We start from the raw sequence: 23,978 nt of genomic DNA, 5'->3' as shown, positions 1-23,978 counted from the left end.
GCTACATAAATGCACACTGCTACAAGGTACATTTATGTTTACATCACTGTTTACTGCATGGACATGTCTAGCCAGGTGTCTGTCTATATAATAGGTTCCAAGCTACAAGGGTCAAGCATGTACCTGCCATTGACTGAAATCACATATGTCATATATATTAGGTTGAATTGCTTGCTAAACAGATAATTTAACACAGGGTCAAAGGTCATAGGATACTGCTACTCACATGAATATTAACAGAAGAGGCTATGGGACTGGTGGATATACTTCAAAAATATATATATTGGTAGAAATAAATCAAAACAAAAATAACTTTGCTATGTCGCATCTGTAGAGGGACTTTGCATTTTAAGCTTTGTAGGCTGCAGCTGCAGGGTATAGTAGCTGATTAAGCATTAGTTGATGAGAATAAGAAATGGCACCAAATGGTAGTGAGTGAACTCTGGAAGTAAGAGTTCAAAGGTCACAACCACCACCACACACCTGGAAAGTTCCAGGACAAGCGGTTACTAGATCTGCTCGAGCCGGAGGGAGAGGTTGAGGCTGAAGAGAAGCCCGTTGAGGGCGGGGTAATGATTGCCTGTAAGCCACGCAGGAACTGAGCATCGGCTGTTTCACCTACAGTGTATAGGAGGCACAGAGTTGAAGCAACTACATGTACATGATGTATCCATAAAGAACGCCCTCTCCAGTCATTAGCGCTGATTTCCACTTGACAAATATTTACTAGTGATAGCTGTGCTTTGGGTGACGATGTATACTAGTACAATTTGTCATGTAATGCTTAATTCTGAAGCCAGCCCTACAAATTGTGAGCTGAACATTTATCACAAGCATTCAAAAGTTGAGCATACATTCACTTCACACATTATGCCTGACAAGGGTATGAGTGCTTTTATTTGCAATGTCTGTGTGACCCCCCCCCCTTCACGTTTTCAGGGTTCTACACTGCCACACACGTATCATATATGTAGTCTTATTATATGCATCTATTATATAAATAGAATTTGAAAGAAATCTCAAAATGAAATCTAATTTAATGCATCTGCACACAATTTTAAACTAAAGTTACTATTTACATTTGATGGTCAGAATTTTCTAAAGTCTCATTTCTTACATTGTATCTAGACATTCTATATTCAAAATCTTTCACTGCAGTTAAATGAAACAATAGCACATATGCACTCATTTACAGCATTCATCTTCACTGGAATTGTATATTCTTTTAAACAAACAACAAACAATTTTGATCACTGCTAAATTTCAAATAAAGTTAAAATAGTAAGATACTTTCCTGTACATGTATGTCAAGAAGATATTACTTTAAGACATGCATATATATACAAATTATGTGTATATGATTACATCATACTAAAAAAAAAAAAAAAATCATGCCAATCATGCCAAAATTGAAAGAAAAACAAACAAACAAAGAATTGATTCAAAAACTATCCATGCAGTTTAAGATAAGCTCATAAAAGCAGGCAAATTCAAGCATTTTTATTTTCTATTTTTTTTTTTTTTTTTTTTTTTTGCAATGGAGAAATAATCTTTATCTGAAAATGAAGGACAAAATAAAAGATATTTCAGATGATCAATATACTATTGTTCAAGGTCATCTGATTTGCATAAAACACATTTCTGTAGATAGCTTGTGCTTCCGTCCGGAATACCATTGTTTCAAAGACGTTGTTTAAAAAAAAAAAAAAAAAAAGTTTATGCCATTACATGAATGAAAAGACTCTGTACTTTCACTGAGAAATGAAAGTCTCAATGCTGATCTCAAATCTACATGATTCCTGACATTTGACAGAAACCTCCGAGTAAAAAGCTTGTTAGTTTATTTTTTTTTCTTTGAAATCATGAAAGCAACTACAGAGAAACATGAATAGAGAAAGCATTCACCAGGGATGCCTTAGTTATCTAATGCAATCACTATCAATCAAGCATTAAGTACATAATGTACACGACACTTCCTCTACATTTCCATGAAGTTTACTCATCTTGACTACTAATTTTAGGATCTAGCTTTCTCTGCACAAACTAAATCAAACCTATCAAGTTTCATCACCTTCATCATAAAAATGTCATTACTACTGACTCTCCTGTTGACAATTATTGCTAGAAAATGCCACTTTAAGATTGTGTTGGTTTCCTTTGATATTTGACCTTTATTGCTACCTTTCCTTAGTACAGGCCGTAAATGATTGAAGGGCAATATTCCTTGACCCTAACTAGTGACCCGTACTAAAAAAACCTGATTTGTCTATCTATTCCCATCCTGTTCAACAATAATACTACTACTTTCCTTGCTGAAATGATTGCTTGGAATGACATTTATGCCAATTAACTGATCTTTCATTGTAAGGATTTTGCTGAAATCTGAGCAATAGACACATATCTCCTACATACCTCTGCCATGCAACAACAAAATTTACTGCATTTTTCCTCAATAAAAAGGGTAAAGAGATGCTTAACAGACAGAACACCTGAAAACATTATACCTCTTTCACCAAGTGGAGTACAGATACAAAATAAAAACTCTAAGAAAGACTGACTGCATTTGCCTTGGTAGATCAGACAAAGTTTACTCCATCACGAGCAAGGGTTATTTTATTCATTAAGAGCCTTGACAACTTTGTTGATTTGGTTGACACAGTACTTCCTAGTAGGCCTACCTCTGTTTCTGATCTCATCTAGTTACTCAGAAAGAGAAGAACTAGATACAATGTGTAATTCTATAGTAAGCATGATACATTATTTGCTTCATTTGGACATTTTCAGCCACATAAGCAGACTCCACATGAAAAAGGTGATATGTTCAACTTAAGGAAACTTTATCTGGATAAAGGCATTACAATCTACCTTAGATCAAATAAAAGACTTTATCTGAGTAATAAATTAAATTGTCCCGTCTGATCAATTTTCACCTCCATTCAGTCATAAATTTTTATCTTCGAAGAGACTTTATGACATTTTGCCTGGTCTTATAACGTAAATATTTATGTTGCAACATCTGGACCCAGACCCACAACTGTAAATTCTATTATACTCTAGATATGATAATCTACCTTCTAAGGGTCAGAATCTGGATCAAGTACTTACATAAATAATTCTCAGATCCACTACCTTGAATAAACCAAACATTCAGTCTCCAGCTGGATTCAGAAATCATGCTATATCTGTTAGCAGACTCTATTCAATTCAATTCAATTCAATGAATTCATTCAATTAATTTACCTACAACTGAACCATCCTACTCAAAGGATATTTTATGACATGAAAGACTCTAACTCACTAAATCATTATGAGTCTAAGTTGTTTCTAACTTTTGAAACCATTTATCTTTTTTTTATACATTACTTTACCAAAGATATTTTCTAAGATTTATGGCTTAAATTGGGAAAGCAGCAGCTAGATGAAATGATTGATAGCAGTGTTATTTGAGAAGTAACCTTTTCAAGGATACCCCCACTACAAAGTTCAATGTCAAAATTCTTAACCTTTTACACCATAAGACAAAATAAGACTTGATATACCTTGGTACTGATATATGTGACACATGCAAATGTAAAAAAAAAAAAAAAAAAAAAAAAAAAAAATATATATATATATATATATATATATATATATGATGCATGCATTTTTAATTCAAAAATGAAAAACCTCCTTTTCTAAAAGCTTGCTCATAGATTTATATCTTAGCCTGCTAGTCACAACATAAGATAATATATGTAAAGAAGAAATTAGACACCAACAGAATATCATAAATTGAACTTAAAATGTTAGCATGTGAATACTAGTATCCGTTCTGTATGTGTGAAAGCATAAAATTGCAGATTTTGGCAATAAGTAATGGCACCACTTGTTTTCATGGATTTAAAAAAGTCTCCTAGAGCAATGGATAATTTAAGCTATGTTTGTGGTCAAGTCATATCTAAATGTCTGTGCATTATCATGCTTTTCACTGTACAAATACAAAGTAGCTATCAAACACCCATCAAATCAATGCTTGGTCACTATTGTGACTCAATCATTCTAAATCTGGAGTTACACTTTTTATAAAATATTTTAAACGAAGACATTTTGTAAGGAGATACTTCATTCATGTAGTGACTGTTTGAATGTTGGCCAAGTCACCACACAAGGCAATCTCAAAGGATTCAATTCAATTCAACTCAAATAATGGTCTGGTCAACTTGATTAAAGTAATACTCATCTATTTTCTAATCTGAGTCCTATCTGAACCTTGATTACACATTCACTCAAATCAATGATTTATTTCCATTACCCATCCTTTGTTTAAATTAGCTGTGCAGTGATTGATACAAAGCAGGTTAGTCACAAAAACCTTGATCATGCAGTGTGCCCTTGTCTGCCAGTTTATAGCCATACCTATTCCATGCATAATTCACAAAGAGTACAAATAGCATTGATTTCTTTTTATTATTTGTGTGTGTTTGCTGACGTTTACCTATTCTTGAAAAATTTTTAAAAGACTAGATCACCACACATTTCCATTGTGCTCACATTGCATACGCACCAGTTATGGTCTCTAAGGTCTACAAGAATGTGAAATTTCATTTACCAAATTTAGCAAGAAAACAGGTATAAGTATCTCTGTCATAATTGCTCTTTGTCAGTTATGCCTTACTAGGTATCTAACCAGCATAACTAGAAGAGAGACATTGATAGCAATCTTTTGAGGATGACCTTTCAAACATAAAGATCTTTTTCCAAAGGATATAAATAAATACTGCAAGTTAGATTTATATTGCATAGTTATGACTGGAGGAGAAAATTCATGGCATTGGTGCATATGAACTAATTTTCATCTAGATATTCATCACAGCACTTGCATAAGTGCATGAAAACAAACAAAGAAAGACATGCCCACCAAAACTTTATTTTAGCATTTATGGAATAAGTTTGTACTGGCAGTAAGTTTTGTTAAAAAATGCAAGTTTATGTAATAGTGGTGTTAGTATATGTGGTTCCTTATGTCAAAATATCATAAGCAAAGCAATGAAATTTTGGCCTTCAAATTATCATTTGTGTTTGGCACTACTTTGAACAAACCTCCATAGCTAGAGCTCCAAGAAAATCTATTACGGTTTCTAGAGGCGGTAGACGTGGAAGAGATTCGTGAGAATCTGTTGGTATTGTCTGCTTGTTCCCCTGAAATGGTGATAACATCACAGAAATCAAGCTGAAAAGAGTATTTCAATCATACACAGAATTGAATAGTATTAAGATGATTTGAGAGACAGGAGAGAGAGGTTTTCATTGCAGGATGCATTCTTTAGTTCCCTTTCATTTCATTTCATGTCATGTCATCTGCTGTAACATATATAAGCTTCATCACTGAGCAAAGTAGAGGCAAGACGACAAGAAATCACAAGAGAGAGTAAACTTGCAATCACACACATGGAAAGTGTTAGTACTCTGGTTATTTGTCAGGCAGGAACTGTGTTAAAGCTTATGTCATAATAACAAACCAAATATTACACTTCTTCTGTCACTTTGGAGATGGTGAACAGAAGGTAATGAGCAAAACCCTTGAAGTACTTCACTCATCAACATGTAATCCATCATCATGCAACACTCTGCACACAAAACTTTATTTCCCTACCCCCCCCCAAAATACATTTATATACATAAGTCATCTGTTCACAAATTCTCACTCTGAACTTACTTAACTCTCATAATTACATTTAAGATGGATAAAGATAAAATCAGCCCAGCTACCCGTAATGTCTCAGTCATGGATGTTGACAGATGAAGTCAATCCAAATAGATACACAAATTCATGGCACCAAACATATCTCACATAAAAAAAAAAGCTAGTATGTATTGGAATTCATTCTGAAAATTGGTGTTAAACTTTTTAGACCAATACATACTATTTACCTCTGGAATTCTCAGTTGTTGATGCTACAGCCTTCATCAGCTGACTGACCCATCTTTGCCTTGACAGAGACTCCAACTCTCCCGCTTTCGACGGGAGATCTCCCGCCGAAAGCCTATTTTTGCAAAATCTCCCGTTCTCCTGCTTGAAATTATTTCTTACTTAGTGTCATCGTATGTTGAAAAATAAGCCTTAGATAGCATGAGATAACATCTAGAACCCTAGAGCTGGACCCTGGCCACAAGGAACTTTGCGCTTCGCGCACATCAAGTTGGAGTCTCTCGTTTGCTAGGGGTTTCAGGCAGGAGAATCTCCAAATCAGAAGGTGCTTGGGGTTGGAGTCTCTGCCTTGATCGCATGATAGTCGATAAGCAGGTCATAGACTTTTGTAAGTTTATAGGGCCCCTTGTCTTTGTTGAGAGAAGGTTGGTAGGCCCTGATGTAGATTGCTTCCTTGACTCCCCTTTCAAAGTATTGAGGTTCCTGACCCATAACGTCCACCCTATCTAGGTCTATGTGGTGGCCTGGAGATTCAATATGGATATGCTGGGAATCTTTAAAAGGAGATGGAGCTGGGGTGCCTATGTTCCAGGAATCTTCTCTCAACAAAGAGGAGGGGAAAGGGCGGCAACCTTCTAAAAGTCTATGAGCTGCTCATTAACTGTCATGTGATCAAGATAAAGATGGATCAGTCCCCTGATGGAGGCTGTAGTGTTGACAGCTGAAAATTCTGGAGGTAAATGTAGATAGTGTGTACTGAGATCAAAAGTTTAAGACCAATTTCATATTGCACTTATGAGAAGAACTTGTCACATATGAGAAGTCACACAGACTGTGAATACCTGAAATATTTGTTCACTGAATTAAAATGTCTAATACTGCGAACACAACAATATACAACCACGGTAATGACATTGTAAGAACAGTGCTCTTCATATAACCTGTATCAACAACAATGTAAACAACAAGAGTGTAATGGATTCGATATTACACTTCATACTCTGCAAGCTCATGGTGCAATACTGGATATGTTTCTGGAGACAGATTTCACATGTATCAGTATGCTGTGACCTCTACACACTACAAAATGTCATCTGTGTCTTTATTTCTCTGGCAGCTCCTGACCATAAGAACAACTTTTTTCCTAAGGCAATGCACAAGACCTGATATTAAATGTCTTTATATTACTACACAACCAAAACATTATGGGTCTATGCTTGAAGTGTGTGAGAAGACAAAAAATGCAATTAATGACTTCTTGACAAGCCCAATGAATATCTGTCAAACTTGCAGGATTATGCTTACAGATGACTGCAGTTTATGTTCTGACAAATAGGGTCCAGATATTGACTTAGAATTTGTTTAAGTCTGGTACTTGGAATGTAGTCCACTTTACTGCTCATTTTGCATACTGTATACGCCGTTATTTTCGTGTACAGATATTTTCGTGAATGACAAGGTCATAGACATTTTCGCGAGATGTTGTTTTCGCAAATCGACACCGACGCTTACGTTAATGCTCTATTAACAAAGCGCATGGAGACAATTTTGCGTGTTGTTAAATTTGCGATCCAACTGCAATTCGAGAAATTTGTGAAAATTAAACCCTCGCAAAAATAACAGCTTATACAGTAACTACATGGAACTTAAATATCAAGGAATACTGGAACAGATTAAAGGAACATACACAGGTTTGACAAACCAACAGACATTGAACCAACTTCACTGCAACATAAAATGTTTAGGGGCTACGTGATATATGTCATGCTATTCATGCCAATGGCTGTCCAGCCACAACGTCCATCTGTCTGGTCATCCATCGAGATGTCACATGTCATCTCAAAAAATAGGGCATGCTGGGAACACAGTGTTAGTTTACAATGAGGTGGGAACTGGACTTAAGATTCTAGTACTAAAAAACAAGATTCAGATCAGAGACTTTTCATTCTATCGAAGGTAAACATTTTTGTGGGACTCTCAAACTACCAGTAATATAATAAAAAAGAAATGAAGGTGTTATATTATTGAATGCATCAGGCAAGCAAAATATGAGCCTTTCTGGTTGTATGATACCATGCTTCATGCCAAGTTCCTGAATCTGAATATATTCATTGTAAAATTTGCAGAGCACTGTACTGACCCCATGTCCTAGCAGAGGTAAAGTAAAGATGATGTTTATCAGGTTTGAAAAGCCAACAATGACTGACTGATATTTACCCTTGACCACCATAGACCATTAATGGTTCTGAGAGAACCTGAGACCACCTTGGTTCTGAGAGAACCTGAGACCACCTTGGACCACCCTTTATAACAGGATAATTCTTTTCTGGCTTTGTCTCTATCTAACTTCACCCAGTATTAATCTGGACTATGTAGTTACCTTCAATCCCAGGTATACAATGTATGCTCTTCAGAATGGGAGGTCATTAATCACTCCATAATCTAAGTGGTCATATACGTACAAGTACTCTTGAGTTTAATTGTCATACTATTGTCTACAAGTTTGTATGAATCATAAAGACAATCCTGAAACATTGACACACACACACAAACACAAATATCAAGTGTTAGTGCACGCCCCTTTTCGCTAAATATCGCTTCTGCAGATACTAAAAGTATGCAATGTATGACAAGCGACAACTACACAGCAATGCAATGAACTATACCTGCGCCCCAAGGAATGCCATTAGATAACATGACTTATACTGATCTACAATTGCCCGGACTTAGGAAAAACAAAACAAAACCCAAAACAAAAACCCTTACTTGGAATAGGATATCTAGCATAGGGTAAAAATGACAATGGTATCTAATCTATGTACAATGGTACACTGTAAAAAAAAAAAAAACAAACAAACATTTTTTTTGTTGTTGTTGATAGCATAAAGACCCGTAAGGGCGCATGCCTCTTCTTTGCAGGGTAATAGAGGTGGAACCCTATGAATACTACTAGTGTTCACATTATCAACCAAAAAATATCTTTAATATATATAAATATGACAAATTTGCTTTTTCTGGCTGGAAGAAAACAGTTCCTTCTTGAAGAAGATGGATGCATGGTAAGCCAGTCATACTACATTTGAAAAGAAAGAATTTGAGAAGAATTTGATAAGTACTAATTCTTTAGCTTTGATCACTAGAAGATGAGAAAGAAATGACTGACATGAACACATTCTCATGTGGGATATTAAAGATGTAACAAACTGAGTCTGTTGCATAGACCTGTAACTCTTAATACTAACTATACATGTTGTATTATGCTTTTTTCAAGATCACACCCCAAACAGTGAATACGTGGGATGAGGGGAAGGCAAGTATGGAGTCACTGTAACAAAAATTTAGACATAGACACTCAATCTAGTGTGTCAATGGCTGAAGTGTACTTTGAAGAGTTCCATTCACACTACCCTCACATTATCTATATGAATGCTACATGTATGTCACCCCTCTCTTTTTGTGAATTCTTTGAACTTATATTCTTTTGAAACAATGGCCCCTCTCTTTTTGTGAATTCTTTGAACTTATATTCTTTTGAAACAATGGCCCCTCTCTTTTTGTGAATTCTTTGAACTTATATTCTTTTGAAACAATGGCATTTTAAGGTAAACCCTCAAATGAGTTTGGTTGATCTGTTTCATTAGCTGATCATAGTAATGATTCTTGCCATTGTCAACATACAAAGAGCATTATTAAGACAACTTTTCATCAATCTTAGGTAGGCTGTTTCTTTTTTCTCTTTTTTTTTCCCACATAAGAATGATATGCTTACTGTATTTAGAATAACTCTTTGAAAGCAATGCCAGCTATTCATTTTTGTGTGTCTCAACTCGGCCTAAGATCAGTTTTAAGCTCAAGCACGCAGACCTAGGCAAGTAAAGGATACTGCAAAGTAGAATGAAAGAAATGCTTTTTCTACTGCTAAATTTCAAACTATGACTCCGTTTTTCATTTTGCCATGGCTAACACAGACAACAACCAAATGATGTTGTATAGGCCTTCTCTCAGCCTAACTTGAGATATCTCGAGTCCAGATGGGAGGGTCTGTTAGAAGCAGCGTCAGCGGCAAACTAGACAGGTAGACAGAAAACCAAACAAGACAAACAGACAACCAACAAACCTGACGCGCTCATGCGTCTCTGCTGGGCCTCGGGCATGGAAGGGGTGGAAATGGAATGACGCACTCCTGATGGCAGCGATAATAATAAAATAAAAATATTGGTGTGTAAATAAAGTGTAGCAAGCGTACATACATTGGCGGGAATAAAAAAAAGAGAAGAATCATTGGGAAACAGTGTAAAGCGCAGGGGTGGGAACTTCTTCTCAGGGTCATGTGACGCAAGGTCATGTGACACAGGGACAGTTCCTTCTCAAAACTTTGTCCACAAGGGATATTTCCTGCTAAGATGTACATCCCATGTACATTCTATGCAAGATAGAAACAAAGTCTGGGTATTCATTCTGATCAGACCAGTAGAAAGAATCGTAATGTGCATTCATGTCACATGTGTGTATTTGTGTGCCAATCAAAATACCTTGATCTGCAGTATTACCACACACATGTAAACATTCAGTTTTGTTACGATTCACTAACACACAACTCAAAGAATCATATAGAGAGGAAACAACTGTTGGTAATTGAATGTTGATTTTAAGTAATTACATATCATTAAGTTTGATGCATTTCATTCAGATGCAAATGTTTGCATCAGTATATAAAATCATATTTTCTATTAGTCTATGAAAGACCAACCATCTTTACAGTAAACATGGCATATATGCCTATCATTTCACATTTTCACCTTAGCACTTTTGACATAATGTATATGGCATTCATGTATTTACATACATAAGTTTGGAGTAAAGCTCTTAATTTCTAATAAAAGGGAATATTGCTGTACAAATTCATATCTTCATGCTGTCCTTCTATAAGAAAGGTACAGCTTTGCTCTGCCACTCACAACAAGTGTTACAAAACCAGAATGATATCACATAATGTTTAGGACTTCAGGGACTTGATTAATCTATTAGAGGGGGAAGAGTACTCAGTATGTTCAGGCTGATTTATGCCACACATCCTACTAGTCAAATCATCAGGTCAAACATCACAAAAATATAGGCTGAAAATGATGCAGTCCTGAATCACTGACCTCAATTAGGATAGTGGTATATGTGTGAATATCTCACAGTATCAGCCACTATCTTACCACTCACAATCAAAATTTTCATCTTCCAGGGACTTTCATTTCAAATGTCACTTGTACACATGGGTAGGATGTATCCTGTGACTTACATGTAAAGAGTAAAAGAAAGGTGATTTGGGGAAACTGTAAGGGGGAGGGGGATTGGTTGAGGTTGGGGTTGGTTCAGGGGTTGGGATAGTTTTCTTTGACAGTACTGAGTGTTCGCATTTATAGCCAGATGTACGTTTCTTTAATTGAAAATGAAAAAAAAAAAAAAATCAAGTAAATTCATTGATAAAGTACGCTACCTGAATACCTGCGAGTCAGAATGCTCTTAACCCTAACTTACCTGGGGGGGGGGCATAATGCCCCCCCCCTTGATGAATTCCGCACAAAATTTTTTAACCGCGCCGCTCGCTGACTTTTTACTTTCAAGTTTCGCGCAACTTTTGAGACCAAATTTGTCGCACCCGGCATACCGTTCTGAAGCTATGCCCCTTCAAAAAATTTTCCCCAACCCCAAAATTGCTCAAAAACGTGATTTTGTGTACAAAGTCAATACAAATTGTGTTTTTTCAATTGATTCATATAAAGATTCATACTTTTAATTCTAATGGCTGAAATCAATTTATTTTAGTATAATTATGCTTCAAAAAATGTGTTTGACAAATTCTGCTGAAAAAAACAACAAAAACAAAAGTTCGAAAAAACAAAAAAATACATAAAAAATTGATAAAACAATAAAAAACATAAGAAATTAATTTTGATACTAAATTTTTTTTATGCACAAATGTTCAGAATGTCACTAGGAATATTTACACCAAAAATCAGCATTCCATAAGCTTTTATAAGCCAATTACAGATGAAAATGAGGTTTTTTGCATATATTTGCATAATTGATTAATCTGAAATAGAAAATGCAAATTTTTTTAAAATTTAACTGAACAGTCTTGTAGATCACATCCGGCTTTATGTTCATGCAAAATTTTGCGGCGATCGCGTGATCAACGGCCGAGATCTGAAGGGGGGGGGCATAATGCCCCCCCCCCCCCCCCCCCCCAGCAATTCAAGCTCGCTAAATAGCCCAGGTAAGTTAGGGTTAAGTATCTTCTGGATTGGAGTGAACGATAGGAGTATGCCAATAAAAAAACTGATACTAGTATTGTTATCACTATACTGAGTATACACAACTATCAAATATGAATTACTCTTACAGGTCTATGTCAATACCACTTCACTTCACACAGAGATATAAAATGAAAGAGTAGGTTAAAAAGTATTGTGTTCTGCTAGTAAATTCAAAGACACCAGAAGAGGAAAGATTGCCCTATATTAGTAATGGATGCTATCAGTTTATTCCCCTGAAGATCAGTCCAGTTGACTGAAGAGATATAATTGTAGGACAGAGTGTGGCAGATTGATGCAGAAGTGAGTTAAGATCTTGATAAGAAGCAAATCAAAAGTGATAATATTTGGTTGTATACCAGAATTTCGGACAAAATAACTCGCTTCAGGAACATTTGGAGGCATGTAGGCTGTGACAAAAGACAAGTGGGAAAAATTATGGTAGTTGATTATAATTATGTATATATGGTGGTGATGGTGGTGATGAAAATGATGGTCATGAAAACATTAATGATAACAATAACAATGACAAAGGTGGTGGTCACACTAATGTAATATATAGACAGCTTTGCTTTATGATAAAGAGGAATGCCATATACTGTATACTATGGTCACACCCTCTTACTAGATGCAGAACATTACATATGAGACCGTACATGCTACAATGGTGTATATACACCATGTCTGGAAGAAGCATAGCTGTGGAAACATAAGATTTTCTTGCTCTCAAGATATCCTTAGCCTTTTACTTGGTAATATAAGACATAAGATACATGATTATATCTTAACTGGCAAACGGGGAAAAATAAAGTTTCATCTACAGACGGGTAGATATTCTCTGACAAAATAGACAACAAACTTTGTGAAAATACAGTCTCAACATAAAATGATATCCAACAAATTAAAAAAAAAAACTATAAAGAGCAAAATATGGAAGGCATATATCACATATTGTACACATATTGTACACATATCAAACTGACTCAATAAAAATCACTGGTGGGTAAATCTTGAAATATGGACAGGGTCTGAAAAGACTCTTGGAAGAAATGAGCACATAGCCTGATGACATGCTCTATATGCTTCAGTCTTGTTTTCATTAAAAAAAAAATGACTGGGTTTAGGTTCACAACTCACAATTACATCATATCTCTATGCATCTTGAAAAATTGAAAGAAAAGAGCAAATCATATGAACATCTATTGATGAATTGGACAGAACAACTTTCAGACAAGACAATAGTGAAATCAAAATAGGGAGCTTTAAGAATGGAGAACTCTGCAACTAAACTACTCTCCTCCTTTTATATCAAGCATCAAAACCAAAACAAAAAATATGAAAAGAAAAAAATTTCCAGCACAGGACAAAATTTGACATGGCATGCACAGAGATTATCCTTTCCCTGTTACTACCTGACAGTATTAATGGTGTGTCTTTGGAAACTAAATACAGGTGCAAGGAGGAGAGAAAATGAAGAGACCCACACATAGTCATCATTAAGAAACAGAAAACAGTTTCCCTTCAATTTTGTGTATATCACAAAATTCCCTCTTTGAATACTCCAACATATAACCCATCCAGTAAAATACATATGAGCATAATGTTACAGTGGATTAAGGGCATTTGTCAGTCAAATGCAAATATGTACATATACATCGACATAATTGCACTAAATTCTCTCACTGGAAATAACAATGACATTGCAAAGATTAAACAATGAACAACAACACTGCAAGTAATTTATAATAGCTTCAAAAAAACCCCAAAAACTGTCAAGATACATTTAAAGATGATGATTTGTTTGATGTACCAATGAAGGAAAGAGCAGAAGTCACTACAGAGTCTTGTCAGACCAACCTATAAGGCTACTGGAATTATTGGGCTCCTATGCAAAGCAATAATATCGACAATGAGGTTCTAATAATTTCCTGTTAATTAAAATCATGTCTGAGTTGGTTTGTATATCTATAGACTGACTTTAAATGAACAATGAAAATATTTTCTATTGCTCATGGTGTTATTCATATTTGGCTCATGTGACACACTCAAATGTCTCACATGAAATATGAATCAATACAAAGACATTCTGACAATAACATATCTTATGCACGAACAACTGGTAAGAATGTCTCCACAACACAACCACACATCATTTTTCAATTTCACTTTCATGAAATCAAGAGCTGCCTCAATTTCTGTCTCCCAGGCAACTCATGCACCGACTGTCTTGTCTGCAAACTCAGCAAGGAATATATTACACAGATACACACGCATGAAAAGCTGTGACCTGGCAAGAAGGGGGAGCCAATAGGACAAGGTGTTGTGAAAGTTGAACTGATCACGTCATTCAAGATCATGTGGAACTTTGTTTAAGCACATCATATCTTTTCCCACCAGAATTTACATGACTGAATTTCACACTCACAACTCCTTACAAACTGACTCATGGATATTGGTACACAGTGTATGGTACAATCACACATCAATGAATGAGAGAATCTTGACTTGTATCAATGTAGAATTGTACATGTAAGACTCTACGTCTCTATATTTTCAGTGACAGATCTGGGGACTTGCATTCACTTTCTCAGTATACTTCATCTTCATGGCACTCCACAAAAGACAAATCACTTCAAAAACTTGAGATTTGAGGACTACTGCAGGTCCCCTTAAGACAATACTCTCCTTATTGTAGCTATTTGGGTCCCATCCTAGGAGCCCCCTCGAGGCATCACCACCATTTACACACCTTTGTAAACTATAAACCCCCCATGATTCTCTTGTCATGTTTCGTCAAAACTCAGCCACTTGTTTTCCAGAAGATAAAAAAAAAAAAGAATGACAATTTGCTACTATATGAAATATTTGAAAAAAGAAGATAAGAAGATAAAAAAGATAAAAAAGGTACAAAATATTTAAAAAATGACAATTTGCTACCATTTGGAATATATGTGCCCTGCCCTGAAGACCCCCCCCCCCCCCCCCCCCCCCCCCCCCCGGAGCACTATTTGTACAAATATATACTTCAATTTCCCACTGATGTTTCCTGCCAAGTTTGGTGAAGATACAGCTTCCAGGTTTCCAACAGATAAAAGTGTCAAGAACCAGTAAAAAATTTGATAATTTTGGACATCTACGGTTAACCTGCCGTGGAACTCTCCTAAGGGCACCACCATCATTTGTACAAACTATGATTCCTATTGATTTTTCCCACCAAGTTCAATAAAAAAATCTACCGGTAGTTTTCAATTTTCAAGTACGAGATGAAAATGTGAACAAACAAGACACATGACAGAATACACATAATGAATGACGGTGAGTGATCTCAGGAGTTCACTTGAGATTTTCAGCTGAGTCAGACTTGGAGAATTACAAATTTAAGCCTTCTTCCCCTCAAATTTTTAGCATCCTTGCTGCACTGAAACTATCAAAATTGCCACCAACACTTCATTACAGCTACAGATGATGATTTTATCTATTAAAAGAAGTAAATAAAAGTGACGACAACTGCAAATGAGAAGCAGCTTTATGAACAAAGTCTCAATATCAATAACCAGATAATAAATCCACTTCAAAGCTTGATTTAGATGCTTGCTGTGATTAACTGGATTGCCTAGCAATTCTTACACTTCCCATCATATAAGTAGATACCCAGTTAAATTAGTCAAAGAAGCAGAATAAATACAGCAAAGCCGACAGGGACAACCACCTGCTATACTGTGTAGGTCCCACAGTAAACTGATGTTAGTAGGAACCTCACAATTCTCCTCTTGTGAATTACATTGAAAACATGAAGTACAACATTTACAATGGGAGGGAAATGGCAAGATACAACATTTGCTTTGTGATATACACAGTGTTCTGATGTCAAAATATACTGTAGTAATGACTGTGATATAAGAAGAAGAATTTGGTCACCTTCTGTGAATATAGCTGATAATCTAGATGCACCTTTGACATAAAGTTGATGACAAAATCAATTGAATGCAGTTCACAGGGAAGTCAATACATTATACATGAAGTAATCATGGATCAAACATTTTACAATGTCTTTCCCTGAATACCTCTCAGTCAAATTCTGAACAGTGCTACCATAAATATTGCATCCCTGTAAGTTTGCCTTCTGTAATTCACAGCTGCATTTGAAATTACTGAAGTCTTTTCACAGATGACTTCATGTATTATTCTCATGGACATTTCATTACTTGACTGAGAATGCAATGTTAATATTTCTAATTATGACGGTCATTACTGAATGATGAGTCAAACGTCAACAGACCATCTTGTACAGTCTTTGCCAGTAGTAGTCAACACACACTAATCATGACTACGACCTACCCCAATATCAAGGAAGATCATAGTACTGTCTGGTGGCTGAATATTAGTCAAGAAACAAAAAAAAATTATTTTTTTTTTGGAGGACACTTTCTCACTTTGGTGTGTGTTTTGAGAGATATAACAATACAAACTATCACTACTTAACTCTTTAACAAAGATTAAAATTACATGAAATCCATCACCATCAAATCAAACAAGCATCATCCGATAGCCATTATTGCTAATACAAATGCGACCAGCGACAACGGTTTTAGGCAAAAGTCGCAAGAGCAAATTCCCTTTTAGGCGGGGTACAAAGATTTTGACCATTATTTTTGTCGATTTTGGTTTTATTTCAGAAATTGAATCTTTGATATGTTTTGTACATCTACACTAAATTTCACAGCATAACACTAAGTTTTTCCTACCGAAAATGGAATTTTAAACACCCTATGTTGGATCGCACTCGTCAGTTTTGATCTTCTTTCGAACGCCGCGCCGCTATGCCCAGTGTTGCAACGGCGAGGCATCTTGTGTGCGATTGGATAATGCGTTGCACACATTTACATAGTTCAGCTTTCGGCAATACGCCTCAGAGCGTGTCGGAAATGTTTTGTCCATGCATGCATGCTCCATTGTTGTTGCTACAATAGATATCAGTACGCTCGGTCTTTAGTGTATGCTCTTCGTTTGGCTTTGTATCCGAGCTTTTTTACCACAATGTTCGACAACAGAAGTGAAACAAAAAGTGAACAGCAACACTAGGCAGCACTAACTTAACATGAAAAATAGATACGATAGGGAACATGGTCTAAGCATATCACAGTAACAAATCGCCACACAAATCGTGCAACATACGATCGGAAACTGACTTTTTAATTGTGCTTGTAGTAAATATGACAGCAGGTTGACTCAAAAAGACAGCAGAAGAGAGAAAAGGAGTGGTCATAAATGACCAGTATTCAAATAATACTCTGTAGTAAACATCAAAATTGCACCAAACTATTAAGTAAAGTTGTGTTTGTTTGTTTGTTTGTTTGCTTGTCTACCACACAATGCAACACATTCACGGCTTGAAAACAACAAAAACAACAGGAAACGTGACCCTTTTCATGTTTGTGCCTTCGAAAGTGTCCCAATGACGAAATTTACAAGACAAATCAACCGCTATGAAAACGTGATTTGTAAAGATGTGGAAAGTGCCACCCGCTCCCGTGACGTATACACACAGGCATAGCGTGTGGATGCCATTGAGTAATACGTGCACCATACACATGCAACCAGCAGCTTGTAATTATCGTATCCGCCATCTTGAAAGACGTACTGGTAAACAAACCCGAGCGAAACGCATTGTGCGTTCGGCTCCATACACTGAGTTCCGAGGAAGGTGCCTGGGAAATTTGACTCTCTCAGTGAGCCAATCAGAAGCCGCTATGGTTGCTAGAGGCGGAGCTTAATCTCGATTGGCACCATTGTACGGATGGGTGATTCTCACCTCCCATCGCCGCTGGGCATTGTCTTTGAGCATGAGGGGAATCTTCAAAGCCCATTTTCGCGCAATTTTGTCAGGCTAACATATCAAAAAGTGCATTATATTTCGCTTTATATGACCACTTACAGTACCGGAGAATACAAGTGTTTTATGAGATGTAAAGCTTAGGAAATGGGCAAAGCGATTCAATGAAAAAATGAATTTTCAAAATTCCCGACTTTTGCCTGAAGCCGTTGTCGCCGGTAACAAATAAATGTCACTCCAACATGGCAAATCAAAAGAAATAAATCTACTGGTTTACTAGCATCTACAGCTTCATTCATAAGTCTCAAAAAGGCAAAGCTAGACCACAGCACAACCTTCATGCACATTTCAGTCGTATGCAAATATTCAATGATATGGTATAAATTCTGTTAACCCGTTGAGGACGAGTCCCGAGTATACTTGGGCAGGTGTCTATGGGAAATGCGCGTTGTAGCAAAATCAGTCCGTCCTCGGGTTAAAACAAAATGCATGAAAATTGAGCCATTGATAAACTATGTGTGTATAGTGAAACTGCCTTTGACGTAGCTTGTGAATACTGTCATAGTTGCCATTTGAGGCAGTGTCAGCTGCCTCAGTTCAACTGACATTATGATATTCAGATTAATGCTATTTTGGTCAGGAAATATTCAACAATGTCTCTCCTGATTAATTGGGTCAAATTATGGTTATTTAAATATGAAAGAAATTAGGAGGATTTGTAAAAACAGTCAGCAGTCACAGAATGACTTGACATTAAAATAAGCAGCACAGAATAAATCACTCAGATTGTTTGTAAAGTGGGTCCCCTAAATTTTTGATAGATTTGAAAAAAAAATGCATTAAATATGGTTTTGTCCATAAAACTAATGTCCTTAAGTAGCAGGATAGTTTGTGACAGTCACTTTTTGGGAAGGCTACTTTAGAGAATGCCTAAAGGAAGAACAACCTACCTCTGCCAGCGATGATATCCAGGATGTTGGAATCTCTCTGAAGAGAACGGCTCTTGGAGCTGGATGACACACTATTACTCCTCTCATGGCCCTGGGTGTGTCCTTGGCCGCTGTCTGTTGAGACTTGAGAGAGAGCTGACATGTCAAAGACATTCTCTCCTCCTCCTCCATTGAGATTGGCTCCTGGACCAATAGTTTGAGGTCCATCCTTGGCCAAGCGGTCCACATTCTCCAGAATGATGGCAATGAGAGGGAGATAGAGGGTGGCGATGCGAGCCTGGTGTTGCTGTGTAGTGGAAGAACAGCAATCAACAAGTGATGGTGAGTTTTACGGCACCCTCTGATAGTATGGAATTAATCTTTGTCAGTGTGATATCATGACAACATCCTAATAACTGCTTCATTGACACAATGCGCACTTACAGGTATCTTAACCCGTTGAGGATGGGGTGATTTTACTACAACACGCACTTCTCATAGAGCGTGTTTCTACTGAGAGCACCTCACATCACCTCGCATCACCGCGAGTTTTGTCTCCCACATCACCTCATATTTTACGACCACTCGAGCTGTTTCTACTGAGTGATAAAATACCCAGTGATGCGAGGTAACGTGCAAAATGCGGTGAATCCGGAAGTCAACGTATTTTCAGGTCACACATCGGGTCACGCTGCCTCTGCACTGCCATTTTGTGGTATAGGCCACTGAATTTTGTTAAGTCTTTCCATTCAAAATGCCCCTCAACAACATATCTTGCCACTTGGTTATTAGGAATCGTTGCAGGTCTAGGGTCCAGTTAATGCTCTCTAGAGACTCCGACATACTAACGTTAGTATTCCAGCGAAAATGAATTAAGGAATCTACAACTTCGAGACGATACGATATTATGGGAAAATGAACGCAGTGTAAAAATATATAGTGTGATAGGCTGTTGGGCACGCAAACAATCATAGACGATGAATGCACGCAATTCACATGTACCACCTCATGTATTTAGTAGGAGTCGGTACAAGGCGTGATGTATGTGTGCGAAACTACAATCGCTGTATACACACGTGTCGGAGTGTGGGTTGAACTGATTTGAAAAATGCGGGCGAAAGCTCTCAATAATTCTAGTCTTCCGGTACACAGCGAATTTCGCTACCCGGTGTGTTTCTACTGAGAATAGTCCCTCGCATCACCACGCATCGACCACCTCAAAAAGTGGACGACGGATTACCTCGCATCACCGTGCATTGGCCACTACCCGATCTGTTTCTACAGAGAAGAAATTTGAGGTGTCACCACACTTTGTGGAGGAAAAGTGACAATGCTACTGAGGAACTTTAGATATTAGAATATATTATAAGGGCATGAAAACAAATGACATACAGTAGTTGATGATCCAGCATTATCTTTGACCTTTGACTACCGGTAATACAAGACACTGACCTTGGAGTGGTAGCGGTCATCTGCACTGTGCTTGGCCAGGAGATTCCTCAGAACCCTGATACCATGTTGTCTGACCTCAGTGACATCATGTAGTGCCACACCCACTTCCCTTAGCAACAGACCAGTCAGGAAGTGATGCTGGCAGTAGTCTTCTGTCAGACTGTAGTCATACTTCAGGTCTGTGAGGAATATGAAGAGGACCAGTAAATACAGCCAGAACTACCAGCTAGAACTTTCAAGCTCTTGACAGACATCTAACTTGTTTGTTTGTTTGTTTTTTTTTTTTTTGACCAGTACCTCTTAATATAAATCTTGCCCTCTCCATTTTCTAGTTGGACCTCCTATCATAGTACAGAGAACACTAAGAGTCTTTTTATGGAGAGCACAGGCGACAGAGCATAGCTACTGGTTTGAATGCCATTATCAAGGTGATGACAAGAATGGGTTTGGTGCCCAGCAAATCTCTTTGGTAGTATTCCTCTGATATACAGAACTGGCCTCTGGCAATAATCTCAATGTGTCATTCTATAACACACTTCATCTATTTTTGCTGGAGCTGGACATAACATCACCTTGGTTATACAGGTAGGTAAGTATCAAAACTACATTTATAATACACAGCGTCCATTCTTTAGGGACAATAGTTATGTGATGAGATAGTTCTAGAGAACCCACTTGAGATAAGAGAAGCCAGTAACCTCTACATTCCTCCCACATACTCATTCTACAAATTTCACTGCTAGAGAATAGCCATGTAGATACAATGTCTTGTTGAAAGGCAATAGAAATATGCATTTGCGAGATAATACACCATTAAACCTCTGACTCTGAGCCACTGACACATGAACTGAAAGGCAAACACTTTAATTCTCATAAATTTTGGAGAGGCCAGAAAAGAAAGATGTGAAATCCAGTCCTAATGTCATCCCAGTAAAGCAAACAATAATGATCAGACAGTGGACTCCCGTTATAACGAAGTCCTCGGGACCGGCAGTTTTCTTTCATTGTATCGAAATTTTGTTATAAACGAACAAATAAACAATACAAATACATGGAGTGGATGATGTTGCGGCCCCAATTTTTACTTTGTTGTATCCGGAATTTTGTTATAACCATGTTCATTATAATGGGAGTGCACTGTATTAAATTGTATTCATTTTCGCACTGATACACGTCTTCATTAGTTGCACGATTCAGTAAATGAAAAATGATTTCAAATTTACTTTTAATACATTTGAAAAAGAAAACTTATCAATAGTCCATATACTCATGAAGTATTTTGCTCACAACAAATCACAGGATATCTATGCCTCATTGAACATGTACACGCATGATAAACTCTGTTAGCCATATTACGTATGGCAAGCAACATCTGTTCATAATTTGTTTGAAATCATTGTGATGTCAGTGGGTAAAACGAATTCACCCAAGGGGCTGAAAAGGTGCAAATTGTTTGGTGTCAATATGACTTTCTATTAGTTTTGCCTAACTACAGATTCTGATTATATTTCCTCTTTATTACAAGGACTCTTTCAATGTGTAATTAATAACTACATTGAATGTACGGTGCCGACCGCGGGAAACGTCACACTTTTCCGAGATCTGGACGAGGCCACTCACGCGTATCCCCGCGGGTACCCGCGGGTATACGCGTTCAGTGGACGAGTCCATCCGCCCGCACGGGAAATCCATCCTAGGGAATTTGCGTCTCGATAGACGTGTGTTGGACGAGGGTGGACGAGGGTGGACGAGGGTATTCAAGGGCACATTCCCGTTATATTTAACCAAGTTCTATTCTGACCGCTCAATCAAAATACATTTCATGGAGTTCCAACTTTCCCCATTTTCATCAAATTCTGATTTTCGATTATCGATTTGATCACACTCTGATGACCACTGCCTTGATTGTTCGTTTCTTTCTAAAGAAGTACACCTGCGGAAGTTGTGCACATGCGTTCATCACTCGAGTATCAATAATTATCAGAACATATCGACATCGGTTACGATCATCTAGCCTCGTGGATCCGACACCGCGTCTGCTATTCACGACTTTTAACGACCTGCGCCAACATAATTTCATTGCTGAAATTTTGGTGGCCCAATCGGGCCACACAAAAGTCGGATGTTTGCCTTTACTTTTGGTAATGATCAGCGGTAACAATCGGCTCCATAAGATGCAAAAATAGATGTCGCATGTTTGCTTTAGATCTTGGAAATGAATCACGGTAACATTTGACTCCGTATATGATACTAGAATAACCGAATGTTTGCTTTGGCGTTCGGAAGTGAATAATAATAATATTCAACTCCGTACGATGATAAGATAAATGTCGGATGTTTGCTCTTACGTTTGAAAGTAAATAGCAATAACATTCAGCTCCGGAAGATGCTTAAGTAAATGTCGAATGATCCCTTTGACGTTTGGAAATGAATAACAAAAATATTCAACTCCGTACGATGATAAAATAAAAGACGGATGTTTGTTTTTTATACTTAAGTAAATAGCAATAACATTCGGCTCCGGAAGATGCTAAAATAGATGTCAAAATGATGGCTTTTACGCTCGCAAGTGAATAGCAGTAATATTCTGCTCCATACGATGCTAAAATAACGGTTGGATGTTTGCTTTTAAATTTAGAAATGAATAACATTAACATTCAGCAGCGTTCGATGGTAAAATTAATGTTCAATGATTGCTTTGATGTTCGGAAATGAATTACAATAATATTCAACTCCGTATATACGATGATAAAATATACAATGTATGTCTGATGTTTGCTTTTACGTTCGGAAGTAAATAGCAATAATATTCAGCTCCCAAAGATGCTAAAGTAAATGTCGAATGATCCCTCAGACGTTCGGAAATGAATAACAATAATATTCAAGTCCGTACTATAATAAATAAATGACGGTTGATTGCTTTTACTTTCGAAAGTAAATAGCAATAGCATTCGGCTCCGGAATATGCTATAATAAAATAATGTCAGATGATTGATTTTACGTTCGGAAGAGAATATCAGTAATATTCTGCTCCATACGATGCTAAAATAACTGTTGGATGTTTGCTTTTAAATTTCGAAATGAATAACAGTAACATTCAGCTGCATCCGATGGTAAAATTAATGTTTAATGAGTGCTTTGATGTTCGGAAATGAACAACAATAGTATTCAACTCCGTACGATGATAAAATGTACAATATATTATGTCTGTTATTTGTTTTTACGTTCGAAAGTAAATAGCCATAACATTCAGCTCCCGAAGATGCGAAGGTAAATGTCAAAATAAGAGCCCTTTAACGTTCGGAAATGAATAACAATAATATTCAAGTCCGTACGATAATAAAATAAATGACGGATGATTGCTTTTACTTTCGAAAGTAAATAGCAATAGCATTCGGCTCCGGAAGATGCTAAAGTAAATGTCAAATTATTGTTTTTACGTTCGGAAGTGAATAGCATTAATATTCTGCTCCATAAGATGCTAAAATAACTGTCGGATGTTTGCTTTTAAATTTCGAAATGAATGACAGTAACATTCAGCTGCGTTCGAT

At 36.9% G+C, this 23,978-nt stretch overlaps 1 protein-coding gene across 1 annotated transcript in view; it reads right to left on the bottom strand.

The window, feature by feature from the left end:
- The window catches only part of LOC140244723 (dedicator of cytokinesis protein 9-like), a 205,058-nt gene that overhangs the window by 34,140 nt on the left and 146,940 nt on the right, over positions 1 to 23,978 (bottom strand). The window contains exons 31-34 of the mRNA XM_072324337.1: positions 20,428 to 20,606; positions 18,997 to 19,282; positions 5,080 to 5,178; positions 484 to 618 (exon numbers count right to left, since the gene is read on the bottom strand). Coding sequence (XP_072180438.1) covers positions 484 to 618; positions 5,080 to 5,178; positions 18,997 to 19,282; positions 20,428 to 20,606 — 699 coding nt within the window. The remainder of the gene's footprint in view (positions 1 to 483; positions 619 to 5,079; positions 5,179 to 18,996; positions 19,283 to 20,427; positions 20,607 to 23,978) is intronic.

The sequence above is a fragment of the Diadema setosum genome, chromosome 21, assembly GCF_964275005.1.
Source record: "Diadema setosum chromosome 21, eeDiaSeto1, whole genome shotgun sequence".
Lineage (NCBI taxonomy): Eukaryota > Metazoa > Echinodermata > Echinoidea > Diadematoida > Diadematidae > Diadema > Diadema setosum.
The sequence above is the reverse complement of the archived record's forward strand: the minus strand, read 5'-3'. Positions and strand labels throughout refer to the sequence as shown.